General features: G+C 42.4%; 1 protein-coding gene across 1 annotated transcript in view; it reads left to right on the top strand.

The window, feature by feature from the left end:
* Positions 1 to 3,138, top strand: part of CD48 (CD48 molecule) — a 56,083-nt gene extending 52,945 nt beyond the window's left edge. The window contains exons 3-4 of the mRNA XM_060120604.1: positions 307 to 564; positions 3,059 to 3,138. Of these exons, the coding sequence (XP_059976587.1) occupies positions 307 to 564; positions 3,059 to 3,138 (338 nt within the window). The remainder of the gene's footprint in view (positions 1 to 306; positions 565 to 3,058) is intronic.
* Positions 3,139 to 20,730: the final 17,592 nt, after the last annotated feature.

Here is a 20,730-nt window from a genome sequence, read left to right as displayed (position 1 = left end):
TGATCTCTATGCTAAACCTCTGCTGTTCTTTCTGGCCCAAAGATGGTCATAACCCCATTTTTGTTTCTGGGCGCATGGCTTCCCCTTCTGGATCCAGCTTAGCTTCACTCCAAGGAGTAACTCTTTCAGTCTGAAGCCTCCAGAGGTCAAAGCTGCTCACTGGCTCCCTCTGCAGAGGCCTCTTTTCCATGACTGCTCCTGCAGTCCTCTGGGGCTCCCTTTGTACTTTGTTGGTTAAACCCTCCCAGCATAAATGCTTCATAAATGCATAAACCCATTGTCTCATCTTAACGTATTCATTTTTAGACCCTGTACCAAAGCCTAAAATAAAAGTCAAGAAGACACAGGAAGTGAACAAGTGTTACCTGACCTTGTCCTGTGTGATCCAGGACCAGCCTGTAAACTACACCTGGTACGCACAGTCCCTTCCAACAGAGTTCCAGAGCAGTGTGCTTGAAGTGACCCATGTACCACAAAACTACTCCAGGTCTTATACCTGCCAAGTCAGCAATCCTGTGAGCAGCCAAAATAACACAGTCAACTTCACTTCACCCTGTGTACTGGGTAAGAGATACTGCCAGGGGAGCTGAGGTGGGCACAGGGTAACTAGTTTTCTCTTGAAGGAAGAAAAGTGTGGAGATCTTATTCAGCCTCCTGGCACAGAAATTAGTGGAGAATCCCAAATGTGTCTGTGAAGCATGGAAGACTTGGGTTCTCTAAGGTTTCACTGCCTTGCTGAGAGGGTTCACTGCCTCTCAGCAGCTCACCTCGGCTTTGTGGAGCTCAGTGTCCTCATCTGCAAAGGGCAGTTGGCACAGGGGCTCTGATTTCCCCTTCTCTTGCCATGCTCTAACAGTGCATGGTCCTGGAATCTGAGGCCAGTGTCCTTGCAGGATAATCTGAGATTTCAGGGTGAGCAGGGAGAAAAAGAGCAAGTAGGGGAACAGTCCAGACACTGTTGCACAGCAACACAGAGGCATTTCTGGTAGGCAGTGAAGGAGAAAAAGGCCAAGGGACGAGCATGAGCGAGAATAAGTGGTGAACAGGAGAGCCTGATCCTAAGGTAGAGACTTTCTGCTCTTCCCGAGGTGTATGCTCCTTGATGAAGTTGGAAAAGCAAACTCTGGGTTTCATGTTTCAGATTTCTCTGTCTCCTGGGAGGATCCTCTCATTAGATCATCACTCCTCGTTCTCTCTCAAGCCTACACAGGTCCCATAGTGGGGTAGCTATGAGCATAGGTTTTGGAGTCAGTTACCTGGGATTAATCCTGGGACTGTCACTTACTAGCTAAACAAGTTACTTAGCTTCTCCAAGTCATGTCCTTCTTTTTTTTTTTACATATTTATTGGAGTATAATTGCTTTACGATGTTGTATTAGTTTCTGCTGTACAACAAAGTGAATCACTGTATGTATACATATATTCCCATATCCCCTCCTTCTTGAGTTTCCCTCCCACCCTCCCTATCCCACCCCTCTAGGTGGTCACAAAGCACCGAGCTGATCTCCCTGTGCTATGCGTCATCTTCCCGCTAGCTATCTATTTTACATTTGGTAGTGTGTATCTGTCAATGCTACTATCTCACTTCATCCCAGCCTCCCCTTCTCCCACTGTGTCCTCAAGTCCTTTCTCTACATCTGCGTGTCTATTCCTGCCCTGCCAGTAGGTTCATCAGTACCATTTTTCTGGATTCCATATATATGCATTAGCCTAGGCTATTTGTTTTTCTCTTTCTGACTTACTTCACTCTGTATGAAGTCATGTCCTTCTTAAATAAGACAAAATCATAGTTCTTATCTCATACTGTTATAAGGATTAAACGAGGCAATACAGATAACTACCTAGCACGGTATCTAACAAGTCCTCAATGAATGGTAGTTAACTTAGGCCCAATCCTTTTAATTCTAGAGACACTAGGGATTTGGGAACCACTTAATAAATTTGGATCACCATCTTCAGCATTTCAGGCCCTGTATTCTCCACACACCTGAAATCATATCCCCAAGCCCTGGTGTACAAATCCCTCCAGAATAACTCATACCTGTGGTGCCAACATTTACCTGAGATCCCTGTCATATCCAATCATCAGGGATCATGGCCCCTGGAGACATAGCTCTTTCATGGTCTTCTTGGACCCAGTCTACTCTGCCCATCTGTGCTGATTTCTTTACCTCTGCTCCCACACATGAGCTATGGAAACTGTATGTTCAGTATTATTCCCAACTAACTGGTCATGTCTCTTCTAGTCTTTCCTGATATGCCCTACTTTTCTGCCACCATAGACCCAGTATGACACTTTGGTGTCTGACCATAAGACCTCCAGTTGGCTGGGTGGTTCTAACACCACCTTTTTATCACCACCATATCCTGAGATCCAGAAAAAGGAAGAGAAACAATCCCTGTCCTTTATTGAATGAAGGTGGCTGCTCATTCACAGAGAGGATGAAAGCAATAATACATCTATTTTTTGAAGGGTTAAGCCCATCTTGTCACTTTTTAGCTATCCAAATTATCCTAGAAAATTATCCCTAATTCTTCTTCCCTAATTTATCAGTATCCTCTCCTCCCCTCCCCTGCCTTCCCCTTCTGTGTCTCTTTATTTCCCTTTCTTTTTTTTTCCTACCCCTTTTTTCCTCCTATTTGGTACTGATGGTTAGTAGTGTAGAGAAACAGGGAAGGGAACTAATACTTCCTTCCCTAAAGTTAGTGCATAGCATCATATTATCAACTGCACCTGAAGCTCTGCCCTACTTAATTGCTGCCCAGTGTAGGAGAGTGATTCTTTCCCAGGTCCACAGATGTGCCAAGGTAACTTTCAAGTACAGGACTCAGCTAAGCCAGTGATATTTAAGGGATTTCTGTACTCTTTATACTTTACATATGGGAGTTTGAGCTTTGCTCAATCTGGGAAAAGGATGTCCCAGGCACACCGGGTCTGGATTGCAGGAGGAAATAATTCCCCTGCTCTATAAGCTCCCATGCCAATGTCCAGTACCCTTGACCCTTCTCAACACATTCATAAAGACACCAAATTTTTTGTGTTTTCTTGTTCTTTCAGCCTCATCCTCTGGAGTAGCTTGGACTGCAACTTGGCTAGTGATCATGGTAGCCACTGTTCTTGGTCTCCTATGGATCTGAGATAAGCTCTTCTAACTCAAGAGTGAAACTTCAAGAATGCAAGATCTTGCCCTCATCAGGAACCATAATACTAACCAGAACAGAAGGTCTTGCTATATAGGATGGGGGAAAGTATTGAGATGTCTACAAGGATTTTCAAATTAACTTTTTTAAACCACAGTAATATTTTATTTTATATCCTCTAGTTTTTTTTTAACATACATATTTACATGCATTCTTCCCACCAAAAAATGGGCAAAATATATTATGCAATGTTTTCTTGTTGGAATAAATATTTGATATGATTGCCAAAGTGGATTCCTAAAGGTGCCCCAAATTTGTCGGACAATGCCTGCTCCATTAGCCTAGACAAACTGGAACATGGAGATACAAAGGGGAACACCTGGGACCACTGCTTCCTGTGTGCCTACGTGGCTGGGGGGTAATTTGTGCTGTCTCTAACTCTAGCTTCCACATCCTTGCCAAACCTCCTGGGGTTCCAGCTCTCAAACTCCTCCCCCACCAAGTTCTGGTCTCCTTCTCAGTGTTTTGTCTTGTTCTAGCCTCTGTGAGGAACATACTTATTAGGTTTCCTGGGAATGTGGGGTCAGGCTTACTCCCCCAGAACTGAGTATGCAGCTTTCTTTTTTTTGGCCCTGAATTTTTTTACATCTTTATTGGAGTATAATTGCCTTACAATGTTGTGCTAGTTTCTGCTGTATAACAAAGTGAATCAGCTCTACGTATACATATATCCCCTCCCTCTTGAGCATCCCTCCCACCTTCCCCATCCCACCCCTCTAGGTCATCACAAAGCACCGAGCTGATCTCCCTGTGCTATGCAGCAGCTTCTCACTAGCTATCTATTTTACACAAGGCAGTGATATCTACCAATGCTACTCTCTCACTTCATCCCAGCCTCCCCTTCCCCTCCTGTGTCCACAAGTCCATTCTCTATGTCTGAGTCTCTATTCCAGCCCTGCCACTACATTCATCAGTACCATTTTTCTAGATTCCATATATATTGAGTATGCAGCTTTACCACATAAAGAAGGTCCTTCCCAAGCCTCTTATTGGGAGCTGAGTTTCCTCTCCTCCTCTTTTCACCATTGTTGCTGTGTGGGCAGCTCTTCACATCCTAGTTGTGTCCTGAGATCCAAAAAACTATCAAATCGACTAAATGCTGTCACCAGGGTCTTTCATTATAGGAAGATAAGAGCTACCAGGCCCATCATCGACATAACACCTGGATTTTTTGCTGTATGTTCTCCTCCTCTAAGGTTCTCCATGGGCCTGGATCTGAGAGGGTCACTAAAGGATGTACTTCCCTTTCAATGAACTGTCCCACCACAGACAAGTTTCTTTTTACACCAAATCAGCCTTACCTCCCCTTCCCCTCATCACCTCTGTGGCAGAGATAATACTGTGTGTTCAACAAACCCTTTCATTTTCTTTCTGGACTTTGATGGTTAATAATTTTATCTGTCAAACCTTATTCTGAGTGTGTCTCTCAGGGTGTTTCTGAGTGAGGTTAACATTTGAATCAGTAGACTGAGTAAAGCAGATTATCCTCTCCAGTGTGGGTGGGCCTTATCCAATCAGCTGAAGGCTTGAAAAGAACAAAAAGCCTTATGCTCCCACAAGTAGGGGAGAACTCCTCTTAACTGAGTGCCTTCAAGCTGGGACATTTGGTTTTTCCTGCCTTCGGACTTGGACTGGAACTACGCTATCAGCTCTCCTGGGTCTCCAGCTTGCTAACTCAGATCTTGGGACTTGTAAACCTCCATAATTGCATGAGCCAATTCCTCATAATAAATCTCTTTAAATGTGTGTGTGTGGTGTGCTACTGGTTCTGTTTCTCTGGAAAACCCTGACTAATACATCAGCCAATAGGAAAACCCTTTTCCCCAGCTCCCTTTTCATCTAACTGGGGCCCTGTACCTGGTTTTAGCCAATAGAATGTGGGTAGAATTGATGTAACAGAAAGTGAGGGACTCAGAAGTGGAACCACATAATGCAAGGAGCCTCGGTTCAAGCCATTGCTTGGAAGCCGGCTGTCTGATCTGCATTGGACATGCATGACAAGAAAGTTTGGGTTTGTTTGTTACAACAAGATGACCTGGGCTCCCTAAGACACCCTCTCTCTTCTCTTTCAGCACAGCCTGCAGTCCCATCCCAAACTGACCTCTGATCAGCTTGCATCCTCCAATCAGGCTGTCTAGATCTCTTTTCTGTATGCAGTGTCCTCCCCTCTTCCTTCACTTTATTTTGGCAGAGGAGGAGGTTTTGTTGGGAGAAACACACACACACACGGGCACGCATGCACACATACACATGAATGGAATAAAAGAGCATTTTTGGAGAAAGTAGTAAGAGGAAAGAAATGTCACTTTATATCACAAATCAGCATATTCCTGGGCTGCTAAGGAACAGGCACACCTCTCCAGGCATCACGTTTCTATTGGTTCTAGTTACTTAAAAACTTGCGGCAAATCCCACCTTAGATAGCTTAGGTCACCAGCAGCAACTCTTCTCTGCCTCTCCCATCCCTTGAGGCAGTGCCAGATACAAAATATGTGGGCTCCGTACAAAATGAAAATGAAGGAACACTTGGTCAAAATGCAGGAAAAGAGTGCCATTAAATGTACCAAAATGAAGCTTTTTCCTTTCTTCCACAGACTCTCTCTACTTGGGATGGTATTTTTTAACTTGCTATTTAAAGATGTTCTAAGTAAAGGAAAATTAAAATCTTAAATCATTACTATGAATTTTACTGTTTATATTGTGCAATGTCAGTTTTGAAAGAAATACAAGAATATTTACTTTGTATGTAGAATCATTGAAATTACTCAGTTTATATTTCATAGCTCATACATCCACACACATTCTACCAGCACTCTATGGAAGCCAGTGGCTTCCGTAACACAATTCCTTTGTACTTGTTTTGAGTCTCACTGAACTCCTGTGCATTGTGCATCCACTGAATTCTGCACTCATGTGGTACCATGAATGAGGCCACAAGGAACAGTGACTGACATGCATAGTGAGCACATCTCCTGCTCATGTGTGTGCTCCCTTGTCTCAATGGACATCACTTAAAACACAAGTTGAAAGATAAAATTGTTAAGAATTTCAACTCCAAATATCATATGTTATTACTTATATGTGGAATCTAAAAAAAATGATACAAATGAAATTACTTGCAAAACAGAAAGACTCACAGACTTCGAGAGCAGAATTGTGGTTGCCGGGTGGTGGGGTGGGGAAGTGAGGGAGAGAGATAATTTAGGAGTTTGGATATAACATATACTCACTACTATATATAAAATAGATAATCAACAGTGACCTACTCTATAGCACAGGGAACTCTACTCAATATTCTGTAATAACCTATATGGGAAAAGAGCCTGAAAAAGAATGGATATACTTATATGTATAACTGATTCACTTTGCAGTACACCTGAAACTAACACAACATTGTAAATCAACTATACCCCAATATAAAATAAAAATTAAATTACAAAAAAGGGGAAAAAAAGAATTTCAAGATTGTGACAGCAGAGTACTGAACCAAGCGCAGCACCCTTCTGAGCAGAGGGCCCTGTTTGATTGCTTAGGTCACATGCCCATGAAGCCAGGTTTGCCTCGAGGATGTCTCATACACTACGGCCACGACAATTGCTTCTCTGAGAGATCTAGTACAGTGATCAAACCTGATTCTCATGTGTTCCCCAGACCCTCATATATTTCAAAAGTTAGTGGGATGATTATCAGTGAACTCAAGCCATTTTTCTTTGTGCAAAGAAGATATTCCAGCATTGGCCCAAAATTCTTACCATGAATAACCTCATGTGAACTGAAGTCTGAAGACAAGTTTCCTGTCATCCTTCAGTCAGCTCTGGGGAGCTCTGCAGCACTGCCCTCTGCTGGCTCCATGGCAGCAAGTTTAAGTTTAAAAAAGTCTTGGTATGGGAGAAAATATTTGCAAATGAAGCAACTGACAAAGGATTAACCTCCAAAATTTACAAGCAGCTCATGCAGCTCAATGTCAAAAAAAAACCCAGCCCAATCCATAAATGGGCAGAAGACCTAAATAGACATTTCTCCAAAGAAGATATACAGATTGCCAACAAACATATGAAAGAATGCTCAACATCATTAATCATTAGAGAAATGCAAATCAAAACTACAATGAGATATCATCGCACACGGGTCAGAATGGCCATCATCAAAAAATCTAGAAACAATAAATGCTGGAGAGGATGTGGAGAAAAGGGAACACTCTTGCACTGTTGGTGGGAATGTAAATTGATACAGCCACTATGGAGAACAGTATGGAGATTCCTTAAAAAACTGCAAATAGAACTACCATATGACCCAGCAATCCCACTACTGGGCATATACCCTGAGAAAACCATAATTCAAAAAGAGTCATGTACCAAAATGTTCATTGCAGCTCTATTTACAATAGCCAGGACATGGAAGCAACCTAAGTGCCCATCAACAGATGAATGGATAAAGAAGATGTGGCACATATATACAATGGAATATTACTCAGCCATAAAAAGAAATGAAATTGAGTTATTTGTAGTGAGGTGGATGGACCTAGAGTCTGTCATACAGAGTGAAGTAAGTCAGAAAGAGAAAGACAAATACCGTATGCTAACATATATATATGGAATCTAAGAAAAAAAAAAAAGGTCATGAAGTACCTAGGGGTGAGATGGGAATAAAGGCACAGACCTACTAGAGAATGGACTTGAAGATATGGGGAGGGGGAAGTGTAAGCTGTGACAAAGTGAGAGAGTGACATGGACATATATACACTACCAAACAGATAGCTAGTGGGAAGCAGCTGCATAGCACAGGGAGATCAGCTTGGTGCTTTGTGACCACCTAGAGGGGTGGGATAGGGAGGGTGGGAGGGAGGGAGATGCAAGAGGGAAGAGATATGGGAACATATGTATATGTATAACTGATTCACTTTGTTATAAAGCAGAAACTAACACACCATTGTAAAGCAATTATACCCCAATAAAGATGTTAAAAACAAAGAAAAAAAAAGTCTTGGATTAGTCCAGTGCTTCTCTAACCTTCACTTTAACAGTAGCAAATCACCTTGGGATCTTGTTAACATGCAAGCTCTGAATCAGTAGGTCTGGGTTGAAGACCAAGACTCTGCATTTCTAACAAGACCCCCACAGGATGCTAATGCTGCTGTCCATGGACCACTTTCTCAGCCTCAAGGCACAAGAAAATGTCCCTAAGCTTCCTTGTTCTGGACTTAGCTTCATGATTCTACGCCTGTGCATGGGACTTGGTTCGCTCCTCCACTGCCTGCCCTACTCTGCTCCTGGATACCACACACCTTCCCTTCTCAAGTTAAATTTTCCATTGGCCCCTCCCAGGTTCCCGTGGTCCTCCGGTGCATCGGATATGCCACCAGGGACCAGCTTGTTCCAACAGGCAGCACAAGGTGACACATGGAAGGTTTGCAAGGCCAGGAGCTCCTGTGAATTGAGAGAATGCAGCTTTCATATCTGACTCTGCACAAACATCTTGGATTGGCCCTGAAGGTGGGACCAGGCAAATTAAGCCTGGACCCTTGGATCAATGAGTTCATTCATTCCCTGCCCATATTTAGCAAGTGTCTGGCCATGCTGCAACTGAGGCTCTGTGTTGGGAGCTGCTTAATAAGAACTAACAATGATGGAGGTTGTCTATGTGCCTGGTTCTGTGTCAAGCTCTTTTCCAGAACACTCTTTTTTTTTTTTAATTTTATTTATTTATTTTTGGCTGTGTTGGGTCTTTGTTTCTGTGCGAGGGCTTTCTCTAGTTGCGGCAAGTGGGGGCCACTCTTCATCGCGGTGCGCAGGCCTCTCACTACCGCGGCCTCTCTTGTTGCGGAGCACAGGCTCCAGACGCGCAGGCTCAGTAATTGTGGCGCACGGGCGTAGTTGCTCCGCGGCATGTGGGATCTTCCCAAACCAGGGCTTGAACCCGTGTCCCCTGCATTGGCAGGCAGAATCTCAACCACTGCGCCACCAGGGAAGCCCCTGAACACTCTTTTTAAGGAAACAATGCTGGGTGTCGGCAGAAGTCTTTCCAAAATTCTTCATTGGGTTTTAGATTTAAATGGCTTATTTGACCATGTGTATTTACACAACTCTTGCTGAGAGCAAAGCAGTCGTAGAAATGTTCCATCATTTATCCTTACTTCTTGTCCAGGAATAACAGGATCAACCTCCTCCAGTACCTTTGGGTTATATTTAAGTGCATTTGTTAAAGTGTCAGCCCCTGCACCTGGAGAGGTGGGCTTTCCCCTCCTCCCAACCTCCTGCTATTCTCCTGCACTCCCCCCACCTTCTCAGAAGATTGCATGGTGAGGGAGGGGACAGATTTAGCCCAGAGACACCTGTACCAGCTGGAAAGTGGTAACCACAGGACTTTTTCCTCTTCCACCAGCTGCTCTACCCATCCCCCCATGCTCCAGCTGTGCAAGCTATAGATCCATCCCCCCATGCTCCAGCTGGGCAAGCTATAGATCCATCCCCCCATGCTCCAGCTGGGCAAGCTATAGCACAGTCCCTTTGCCCAGTCCCCTCCCAATCACGTCCACCTCTTAGTCTTCTCTCCTCTCTCCTCCATCTTCTATCTTTCCAAATTTCTGTCATCCTCATTTTCTATTCCACTATCTTCCTATCTCTTAATTTTTCATTCCTCTGTTCCACTTCACCCTAGTGATTATTTCTTTCAACACTCCTGCTTTTTACCCAGACATTTCTGCCTCTGATGTACCATCTGCCAATGAGGGTCTGCACAGTTCCTGATAGGCAGTACCTTGGATGGTTTCTTTCCTTCCTTAATGAAATGAGAAATGTGATCTCCTGAATGAATGCCTCCCAGGACAGTAACCTCTGTGCCTGGGAGCCCAGCTTGGGCAGAGGCTCCCTATGGAGCAGACAGCACAACAAATCCATTGGCTCATTCCCTCAACAAATATTTGTTTGTTTGTTTGTTTTTAAAACACCTTTATTGGAGTATAATTGCTTTACAATGGTGTGTTAGTTGCTGCTTTGTAACAAAGTGAATCAGCTACATGTATACATATATCCCCATATCTCCTCCCTCTTGCATCTCCCTCCCACCCTCCCTATCCCACCGCTCTAGGTGGACACAAAGCACCAAGCTCATCTCCCTGTGCTATGTGGCTACGTCCCACTAGCTATCGGTTTTACATTTGTTACTGTATGTCCATGCCACTCTCCCACTTCATCCCAGCTTACCCTTCCCCCTCCACGTGTCCTCAAGTCCATTCTCTACATCTGCGTCTTTATTCCTGTCCTGCCCAGGTTCTTCAGAAACTTTTCTTTTAGATTCTATGTATATATATAGCATATGGTATTTGTTTTTCTCTTTCTGACTTACTTCACTCTGTATGACAGACTCTAGGCCCATCCACCTCACTACAGATAACTCAATTTCGTTTCTTTTTATGGTTGAATAATATTCCATTGTATATATGTGTCACATCTTCTTTATCCATTCATCTGTCGATGGACACTTGGTTGCTTCTATGTCCTGGCTATTGTAAATAGAGCTGCAATGAACATTGGGGTACAAGACTATTTTTTTTTACAACATTATTGGAGGATAATTGCTTCACAGTGGTGTGTTGTTTCTGCTTTATAACAAAGTGAATCAGTTATACATATACATCTGTTCCCATATCCCTTCCCTCTTGCGTCTCCCTCCCTACCACCCTCCCTATCCCACCCCTCCAGGCGGTCACAAAGCACCGATCTGATCTCCCTGTGCTTTGCGGCTGCTTCCACTAGCTATCTACCTTAGGTTTGGTAGTGTGTATGTGTCCATGCCTCTCCCTCACTTTGTCACAGCTTACCCTTCCCCCTCCCCATATCCTCAAGTCCATTCTCAAGTAAGTCTGTGTCTTTATTCCTGTTTTACCCCTAGGTTCTTCATGACATTTTTTTTCTTACATTCCATATATATGTGTTAACATACGGTATTTGTCTTTCTCTTTCTGACTTACTTCACTCTATTTTTGAATTATGGTCTTCTCAGGGTATATGCCCAGTAGTGGGATTGCTGGGTCGTGTGGTAGTTCTATTCTTAGTTTTTTAAGGAACTTCCATAGTGTTCTCCATAGTGGCTGTATCAATTTACATTCCCACCAACAGTGCAAGAGGGTTCTGTTTTCTCCACACCCACTCCAGCATTTATTGTTTGTAGATTTCTTGATGATAACCATTTTGACTGGTGTGAGGTGATACCACATTGAAGTTTTGATTTGCATTTCTCTAATAATTAGTGATGTTGAGCATACTTTCATGTGTTTGTTGGCAATCTGTATATCTTCTTTGGAGAAATGTCTATTTAGGTCTTCTGCCCATTTATGGATTGGGCTGGGTTTTTTTTTGACATTGAGCTGCATGAGCTGCTTGTAAATTTTGGAAATTAATCCTTTGTCAGTTGCTTCATTTGCAAATATTTTCTCCCATTCTGAGGTTGTCTTTTCATCTTATTTATGGTTTCCTTTGCTGTGCAAAAGCTTTTAAGTTTCATTATGTCCCATTTGTTTATTTTTGGTTTTATTTTCATTTCTCTAGCAGATGGGTCAAAAAGGATCTTGCTGTGTATGCCATAGAGTGTTCTGCCTATGTTTTCCTCTAAGAGTTTTATAGTGTCTGGCCTTGCCTTTAGATCTTTAATCAATTTTAAGTTTATTTTAGTGTATGGTGCTAGGCAGTGTTCTAATTTCATTCTTTTACATGAAGCTGTCCAGTTTTCCCAGCACCACTTATTGAAGAGGCTGCCTTTTCTCCATTGTATATTCTTGCCTCTTTTATCAAAAATAAGGTGACCATATGTGTGTGGGTTTATTTCTGTGCTTTCTATCCTGTTCCATTGATCTACATTTCTGTTTTTGTGCCAGTACCATACTGTCTTGATTACTGTAGCTTTGTAGTATAGTCTGAAGTCTGGGAGTCTGATTCCTCCATCTCCATTTTTCTTTCTCAATATTGCTTTGGCTACTCAGGGTCTTTTGTGTTTCCATACAAATTGTGAAATTTTTTGTTCTAGGCCTGTGAAAAATGCCATTGGTAGTTTGCTAAGGATTGCATTGAATCTGTAGATTGCATTGTGTAGTAGAGTCATTTTCGCAATGTTGATTCTTCCAATCCAAGAACATGGTATATCTCCCCATCTGTTTGTATCATCTTTAATTTCTTTCATCAGTGTCTTATAGTTTTCTGCCTACAGGTCTTTTGTCTCCTTAGGTCACTCTATTCCTAGATATTGTATTCTTTTGGTTGCAGTGGTAAATGGGAGTGTTTCCTTAATTTCCCTTCAGATTTTTCATCATTAGTGTATAGGAATGCAAGAAATTTCTGTGCATTAATTTTGTTTCCTGCTACTTTACCAAATTCATTGATGAGTTCTAGTAGTTTTCTGGTGGCATCTTTAGGATTCTGTGTGTATAGTATCATGTCATCTGCAAACAGTAACAGTTTTACTTCTTCTTTTCCGATTTGGATTCCTTTTATTTCTTTTTCTTCTCTGATTGCTGTTGCTAAACCTTCCAAAAGTATGTTGAATAAGAGTGGTGAGAGTGGGCAACCTTGTCTTGTTCCTGATCTTAGTGGAAATGGTTTCAGTTTTTCACCATTGATAACGATGTTGGCTGTGGGTTTGTCATACATGGCCCTTATTATTTTGAGGTAAGTTCCCTCTATGCCTGCTTTCTGGAGGGTTTTTATCATAAGTTGGTGTTGAATTTTGTTGAAAGCTTTTTCTGCATCTATTGCGATGATCATATGATTTTTCTCCTTCAATTTGTTAATATGGTTTATCACATTGATTGATTTGCCTATATTGAATGATCCTTACATTCCTGGAATAAACCCCACTTGATCATGGTGTATGATCCTTTTAATGTGCTGTTGGATTCTGTTTGCTAGTATTTTTTGAGGATTTTTGCATCTATGTTCATCAGTGATATTGGCCTGTAGTTTTCTTTCTTTGTGACATCTTTGTCTGGTTTTGGTATCAGGGTGATGGTGGCCTCTTAGAATGAGTGTGGGAGTGTTCCTCCCTCTGTTATATTTTGGAAGAATTTGAGAATGATAGGTGTTAGCTCTTCTCTAAATATTTGATAGAATTCGCCTGTGAAGCCATCTGGTCCTGGGCTTTTGTTTGTTGGAAGATTTTTAATCACAGTCTCAATTTCAGTGCTTGTGATTGGTCTGTTCATATTTTCTAGTTCTTCCTGGTTCAGTCTCAGAAGGTTGTGCTTTTCTAAGAATTTATCCATTTCTTCCAGGTTGTCCATTTTATTGGCTTAAAGTTCCTTGAGGTACTCTCTCATGATCCTTTGTATTTCTGCAGTGTCAGTTGTAACTTCTCCTTTTTCTTTTCTAATTCTATTGATTTGAATCTTCTCCTTTTTTTTCTTGATGAGAGTCTGGCTAATGGTTTATGAATTTTGTTTATCTTCTCAAAGAACCAGCTTTCAATTTTATTGATCTTTGTAACTGTTTCATTCATTTCATTTTCATTTATTTCTTATCTGATCTTTATGATTTTTTTTCCTTCTGCTAACTTTGGGGGTTTTTTGTACTTCTTTCTCTATTTACTTTAGGTGTAAGGTTAGGTTGTTTATTCGAGATGTTTCCTGTTTCTTGAGGTAGGATTGTACTGCTATAATCTTCCCTCTTAGAACTACTTTTGCTGCATCCCATAGTTTTAGGTCATCATGATTTCATTGTCATTTGTTTCTAGGTATTTTTTGATTTCTTCCGTGATCTCTTGGTTATTATGTAGTCTATTGTTTAGCCTCCATGTGTTTGTAGTTTTTACAGATTTTTTCCTGTAATTGATATCTAGTCTCATAGCACTGTGGTTGGAAAAGATACTTGATATGATTTCAATTTTCTTAAATTTACCAAGGCTTGATTTGTGACCCAAGAGATATGATCTATCCTGGAGAATGTTCCATGGGCATTTGAGAAGAAAGTGTATTCTGTTGTTTTTGGCTGGAATGTCCTATAAATATCAATTAAATCCATCATGTTTAATGTATCATTTAAAGCTTGTGTTTCCTTATTTATTTTCATTTTGGGTGATCTGTCCATTGGTGAAAGTGGGGTGTTAATGTCCCCTACGATGATTGTGGTACTGTTGATTTCCCCTTTTATGGCTGTTAGCATTTGCCTTATGTATTGAGGTGCTCCTCTGTTGGGTGCATAAATATTTACAATTGTTATATCTTCTTCTTGGATTAATCCCTTGATTATTATGTAGTGTCCTTCTTTGTCTCTTGTAATAGTCTTTGTTTTAAAGTCTACGTTTTCTGAAATGAGAATTGCTACTCCAGCTTCCTTTTGATTTCCATTTTCATGGAAATTTTTTCCATCCCCTCACTTTCAGTGTGTATGTTTCCCTAGCTCTGAAGTGGGTCTCTTGTAGACAGCATATATATGGGTCTTTTTTTTAACATTTAAGAAAAAATAAATTTATTTATTTTGGCTGTGTTCGGTCTTCATTGCTGTACATAGGATTTCTCTAGCTGTGGTGAGCAGCAGCTACTCTTTGTTGCAGTGTGCAGACTTCTCATTGTGGTGGCTTCTCTTGTTGCAGATCATGGGCTCTAGGGGCACAGGCTCCAGAAGTTGCAGCATGCAGGCTCAGTAGTTTTGGCACATAGGCTTAGTTGTTCCACAGCATGTGGGATCTTTCTGGACCAGGGCTCTAACCACTGTCCTCTGCATTGGCAGGTGGATTCTTAACAACTGCACCACCAGGAAAGTCCCTGAGTCTTGTTTTTGTACCATTCAGCCAGTCTATGTCTTTTGGTTGGAGGATTTGACCCATTTACATTTAAGGTAATTATCAATATGTGTGTTCCTATTACCATTTTCTTAATTGTTTTGGGTTTGTTATTGTAGGTGTTTTCCTTCTCTTGTGTTTCCTGCCTAGAGAAGTTCCTTTAGCAATTGTTTGGAAAGCTGGCTTAGTGGTGCTGTATTCTCTTAGTTTTTGCTTGTCTGTAAAGGTTTTAATTTCTCCATAGAATCTGAATGAGATTTTGCTGGTTAGAGGACTCTTGGTTGCAGGTATTTCCCTTTCATCACTTTAAATATGTCCTGCCATTCCCTTCTGGCTTGCAGAGTTTCTGCTGAAAGATCAGCTCTTAACCTTATGGATATTCCCTTGTATGTTATTTGTTGTTTTTCCCTTGCTGCTTTTAGTATTTTTTTCTCTGTACTTAATTTTTTATAGTTTGATTAATTTGTGTCTTGGCATGTTTCTCCTTGGATTTATCCTGTATGGGACTCTCTGTGTGCTTCCTGGACTTGATTAACTATTTCCTTTCCCATATTAGGGAAGTTTTCAACTATAATCTCTTCAAATATTTTCTCAGTCCCTTTCTTTTTCTCTTCTTATTCTGGGACCCCTATAATTCAAATGTAGGTGCATTTAATTTTGTCCCAGAAATCTCTGATACTGTCCTCAATTCTTTTCATTCTTTTTTCTTTATTCTGCTCTGCAGTGGTTATTTCCACTATTTTATCTTCCAGGTCACTTTTCCATTCTTCTGCCTCAATTATTCTGCTATTTATTCCTTCTAGAGAATTTTTAATTTCATTTATTGTATTGTTTATCATTGTTTGTTTGCTCTTTAGTTCTCCTAGGTCCTTGTTAAACATTTCTTGTATTTTCTTCATTCTATTTCCAAGATTTTGGATTATCTTTACTAACATTACTCCAAATTCTTTTTCAGGTAGACTGCCTATTTCCTCTTCATTTATTTCGTGTGGTGGATTTTTACCTTGCTCTTTCTTCTGCTGTGTGTTTTTCTGTCTTCTCATTTTACTTATTATGTTTGGGGTCCCCTTTTCGTAGGCTGCAGATTTGTAGTTCCCATTGTTTTTGGTGTCTGCCCCCAATGGCTAAGGTTGGTTCAGTGGGTTGTGTAGGCTTCCTGGTGGAGGATACTAGTGCCTGTGTTCTGGTGGATGAGGCTGTATCTTGTCTTTCTAGTGGGCATGATCACGTCTGGTGGTGTGTTTTGGGGTGCCTGTGACCTTATTATGATTTTAGGCAGCTTCTCCGCTAATGGGTGGGGTTGTGTTCCTGTCTTGCTAGTTGTTTGGCATGGGGTGTCCAGCACTGTAACTTGCTGGTCGTTGAGTGGAACTGGGTCTTAGTGTAGACATGGAGATCTCTGGGAGAGCTTTCACCGTTTGATATTATGTGGATCCAGGTCTCTGGTGGATCAAAGTCCTGAACTCAGCTCTCCCACCTCAGAGGCACAGGACTGACACCTGCCCAGAGCACCAAGACCCTGTCAGCCACATGGCTCAGAAGAAAAGTGAGAAAAAAGAAAGAAATATAGAAAATAAAATAAAAAAGTTGTTAAAATAAAAAATAATTATTAAAAATATAAAAAAATTAAAAAGTAATTAAAAAAGAAATAGGAAAGGAAAGAGGAGAGCAACAAACCAAAAAAAAAAAAAAACCAACCACATCCACCAATGAGAACAAGTGCTAAAAACTATCCAAAAAAAAAAAAAAAAAAGAAACACAAACAATAACAAAAAAACGGACAGACAGAACCCTAGGACAAATGGTAAAAGGAAAACTATACAGACAAAATCACACAAAGAAGCCTACACATACACGGTGACAAAAGGAGAAAAAGAAAAAAAATATATATTGTTGCTTCCAAAGTCACCGGCTCAATTTTGGGATGATCCGTTGTCTATTCAGGTATTCCACATATTCAGGGTACATCAAGTTGATTGTGAAGATTTAATCTGCTGCTCCTGAGGCTGCTGGGAGTAATTTCTCTTTCTCTTCTTTGTTTGCACAGCTCCTGGTGTTCAGCTTTGGATTTGGCCCCGCCTCTGAGTGTAGGTCGCCTGAGGACGTCTGTTCCCACCCAGACAGGACGGGGTTAAAGTAGCAGGTGTTTAGGGGACTCTGGCTCACTCAGGCCAGGAGGAGGGAGGGGTACGGAGTGCGGGGTGAGCCTGCGGCGGCAGAGGCCGGCGTGATGTTGCAACAGCCTGAGGTGTGCCGTGTGTTCTCCCGGGGAAGTTGTCCCTGGATCATGGGACCCTGGCAATGGTGGGATGCACAGGGTCCCGGGAGGTGAGGTGTGGGTAGTTACCTCTGCTTGCACACAGGCTTCTTGGTGGCTGACCCAGCAACCTTAGCGTTTTATGCCCGTGTCTGGTGTCCACGCTGATAGACGTGGCTCGCGCCTGTCTCTGGAGCTCATTTGGGTGGTGCACCCCGAAACAATGAATCCCCTCCCCTTGTGCACCCCGAAACAATGGTCTCTTGCCTCTTTGGCAGGTCCAGACCTTTTCCCGGACTCCCTCCTGGCTAGGTGTTGAGCACTAGCCACCTTCAGGCTGTGTTCATGCCGCCAACCCCAGTCCTCTCCCTGCGCTCTGACCGAAGCCCGAGCCTCAGCTCCCAGCCCCCGCCCGCCCCGGTGGTTGAGCAGACAAGCCTCTCGGGCTGGTGAGTGCTGGTCGGCACTGATCCTCTGTGCCGGGATCTCTCCGCTTTCTCCTCCGCACCCCTGTTGCTGTGCTCTCCTCAGTGGCTCAGTAGCTTCCCCCCTCACCCCCGTCTCCACCAGTGAAGGGGCTTCTAGTGTGTGGAAACCTTTCCTCCTTCACGGCTCAATCCCAGAGGTGCAGGTCCCATCCCTATTCTTTTGTCTCTGTTTTTTCTTTTTTCTTTTGCCCTACCCAGGTAAGTGGGGAGTTTCTTGCCTTTTGGGAAGCCTGAGGTCTTCTGCCAGCGTTCAGTAGGTGTTTTGTAGGAGTTGTTTCACATGCAGATGTATTTCTGATGTATTTGTGGGGACGAAGGTGATCTCCACGCCTTACTCTTCTGCCATCTTGAAGGTCTTTCCATTTATGATAAAAGGATAAACAGCCAGAGAAAGAGGTGGAGGGCGAGGTCTGAGAGGGTCCTGAGTCCAGGAGTTTCTGTCTCCGTGGAGTTTAGGGTCCGCCACTATCCCAAATTGTGGACGGGTTCCCCAACCCAGAAGTACTTGGAACCCCTTTATTTAGGGTTTTTATGGAGCTTCCATTAGGCACTACTGATTAAATCCTTGTCCATCTGTAGCAGCTCAATCCCCTGCCCCTCTGCCCTCCGTGGGTGCTGGCTCAACAGATATTTGTAATGGAGTTCCTGGCAGGAATTTTCCAAATGCCTCTCATTTAGAGCTACAAGAAAGAGACCTCATATTCTAAGTAGAGCTTCAAATAAATCAGGGATAGCACAATGTCTAGGTTTAGTCAGGGGTGACTGAACTGAATTTGCTTCCCCAGCAATCACTCAGCACTCTTCATCCCCCTTCTATATAAGCAGAAGACTAGGTAGAGAGGAGAAAATCATCAGGATCAAGATTGTTGGAGTTTGGAGAGACCTGTGACTTTCTCCTCCCCTCCTCAGGAGTGTGGTCCCCTTTCCACAATGCCAGATGAAGGGGGCCCTGAAAGTACTACATGAGAGATTTAAGATGTGCAAAGGAAGTGTAGATTAACATCTTACTCTCCAGTTGGGCAGTAGGTCCATTAATCTTCCCTGAGGTAGAAACACGACATTGGAGCTAGAAGAAGAAGCAGCCTGTACACTCACTCCTTGACATGTATGAGTTTCTACAGTGGACTCTGCAGAAAGTACCAAGTTTCAGTTGTCTTGACACCTTGGCCACCAGGAAGGCAGGTCTCAGAAGCAGGAGGTTGTATGGTACGTCATCAGTGGGAGTTGAGTCGGGGGAGTGCAGGAAGAGGCAAAGCCAGAGAACATCTCTCACATCAGCACTCTTCAGTGGAGAACTCATCACCCCCACCACCACCAAGACACTCAAACTCATGCTCCACCAAAAAGCCAATATTCAGATAGCTGTCAGAGAAAGCATCTATAGTGGATTAGTATTATCCAGAGAAATAGAGATAACTAACAGAAGCCAAGTAACTAAGAAAGAGTTTGGTCCTTTCCTCCCTTACCTAAAACCACTTGAGAAGCTGGAAATTGATGAGGTAAAATAGGAGAGGTGTGGGGGAGTTTAAACCATACCCCCCTCCCTATTATAGACTTTTTGGACCACGAGGCAAGCCTGAGCTGGAGTGACAGGAAGAGGTTAAAGGGGAGTTTTACATTGAACTGTACTGTTAAGTTACTAGAAGTGATAAAAATGAAACTGAGGGATTTTCCCAAAACATCCTTAAGTGACAGAAGGCAGTTTGACATGGTCCTGATGTAAATGGGGGGAAAAGCACATTCTTTGATGTTAGTGTCCAAACAACCAAGTTCAGACTATTTTAAAAAGTGGTTATATGTATTTATTGAGCAGCTGCTATGATTCAAACACCATTCTAGATATAGCATGTAGAAAGACAGACACAGTTCTTGCCTTCATGCAGCTTACATTATACTCTGGAAGACAGCACAAAGGAAAATTGGTAATTTAATTTCCATTATGACAATGCGACAGGTGTCAGATATGACAACTGCTAGACAGATGAACTTGTGAGAGCTGAGCATATGCAAACCAGGAAGACTGGATCTGGTTTTGAGGGTCAGAGAGAACTTCCCCTTGGAATCAGAGGCTGAAAAATGAGCAGACATTAGATAGGTCAGGGACTGGTGTGTGGAGGAGCCTTTAAGGAAGAGGAAAGGAGCATGAAGCAGGGATGCTCTGGAAGAAAAAACCAACCTGGTTTCTGGAGAGGTCTGAATTTAAAAGTATCTAAAATAAGCTATTGCCACATTTCTAGGTGGAAAATAGAGAGCCATCTTGGGCGGTGGCTCTTGAAAAATAAACCAGTTCTCAAAGAATCAAATGTTCCTTAGCACAATAATTCTGGGACTTTAATTTCACAAAAGTCAAGGTCAGATCAATAAGAAAAGTCTTATTTTCCTGGGACTTCCCTGGCGGTCCAGAGGTTGGGACTCCACACTTCCAGTGCAGGGGGCTCAGGTACGATCCCTGGTGGGGCACTAAGATTCCATATGCCACACAGCTCCCCCCCCAAAAAAATCTCATTTTCCTAATGTGACTGATGTCTGCTTATTTCTTAGGAATACTAGTGAGAAAATCAGCTGCAAAATTTCACTGACAAGGCGACTCAATCAGAATGGAATGGACCCATTTTCTCCCTCACCCTTTAGACTAGAATTTACTTTTCTCCACTTCAAAATCAACTTTGATTGAGCAAAGGAGAATTTCAAGCAATGTCAGGGCAAAGCCAGGGCATTTGTATTTGCAAAAGATGAGAAAGGATTGAAAGGGCAGAAACTGTGCCTCGTGTATCAGCTGGTTGTATGCAAGATACCCAAACAAAAAAGGTGGGAGAGAATCTCACTGAAGGGCTTTGGAGTAAATTGAAGAATCAAAAGAAAAGCTAAACACTGGCATCTAGGTGGCAAGATTTAATGGGCAAATTTTTAGGGTTCCCCACCAAGGTGAATCAGCTTCACTTGCAGACTTGTGACATTCTGCTTTATATGTAAATTCCTATGACCGCTGTTTTTGCTAAAGTTCCCTGGGCTTTTGAG

Source organism: Mesoplodon densirostris, chromosome 2 (assembly GCF_025265405.1).
Source record: "Mesoplodon densirostris isolate mMesDen1 chromosome 2, mMesDen1 primary haplotype, whole genome shotgun sequence".
NCBI lineage: Eukaryota > Metazoa > Chordata > Mammalia > Artiodactyla > Ziphiidae > Mesoplodon > Mesoplodon densirostris.
Note: the sequence above shows the minus strand (reverse complement) of the source record. Positions and strands in the feature narration are given on the sequence as shown.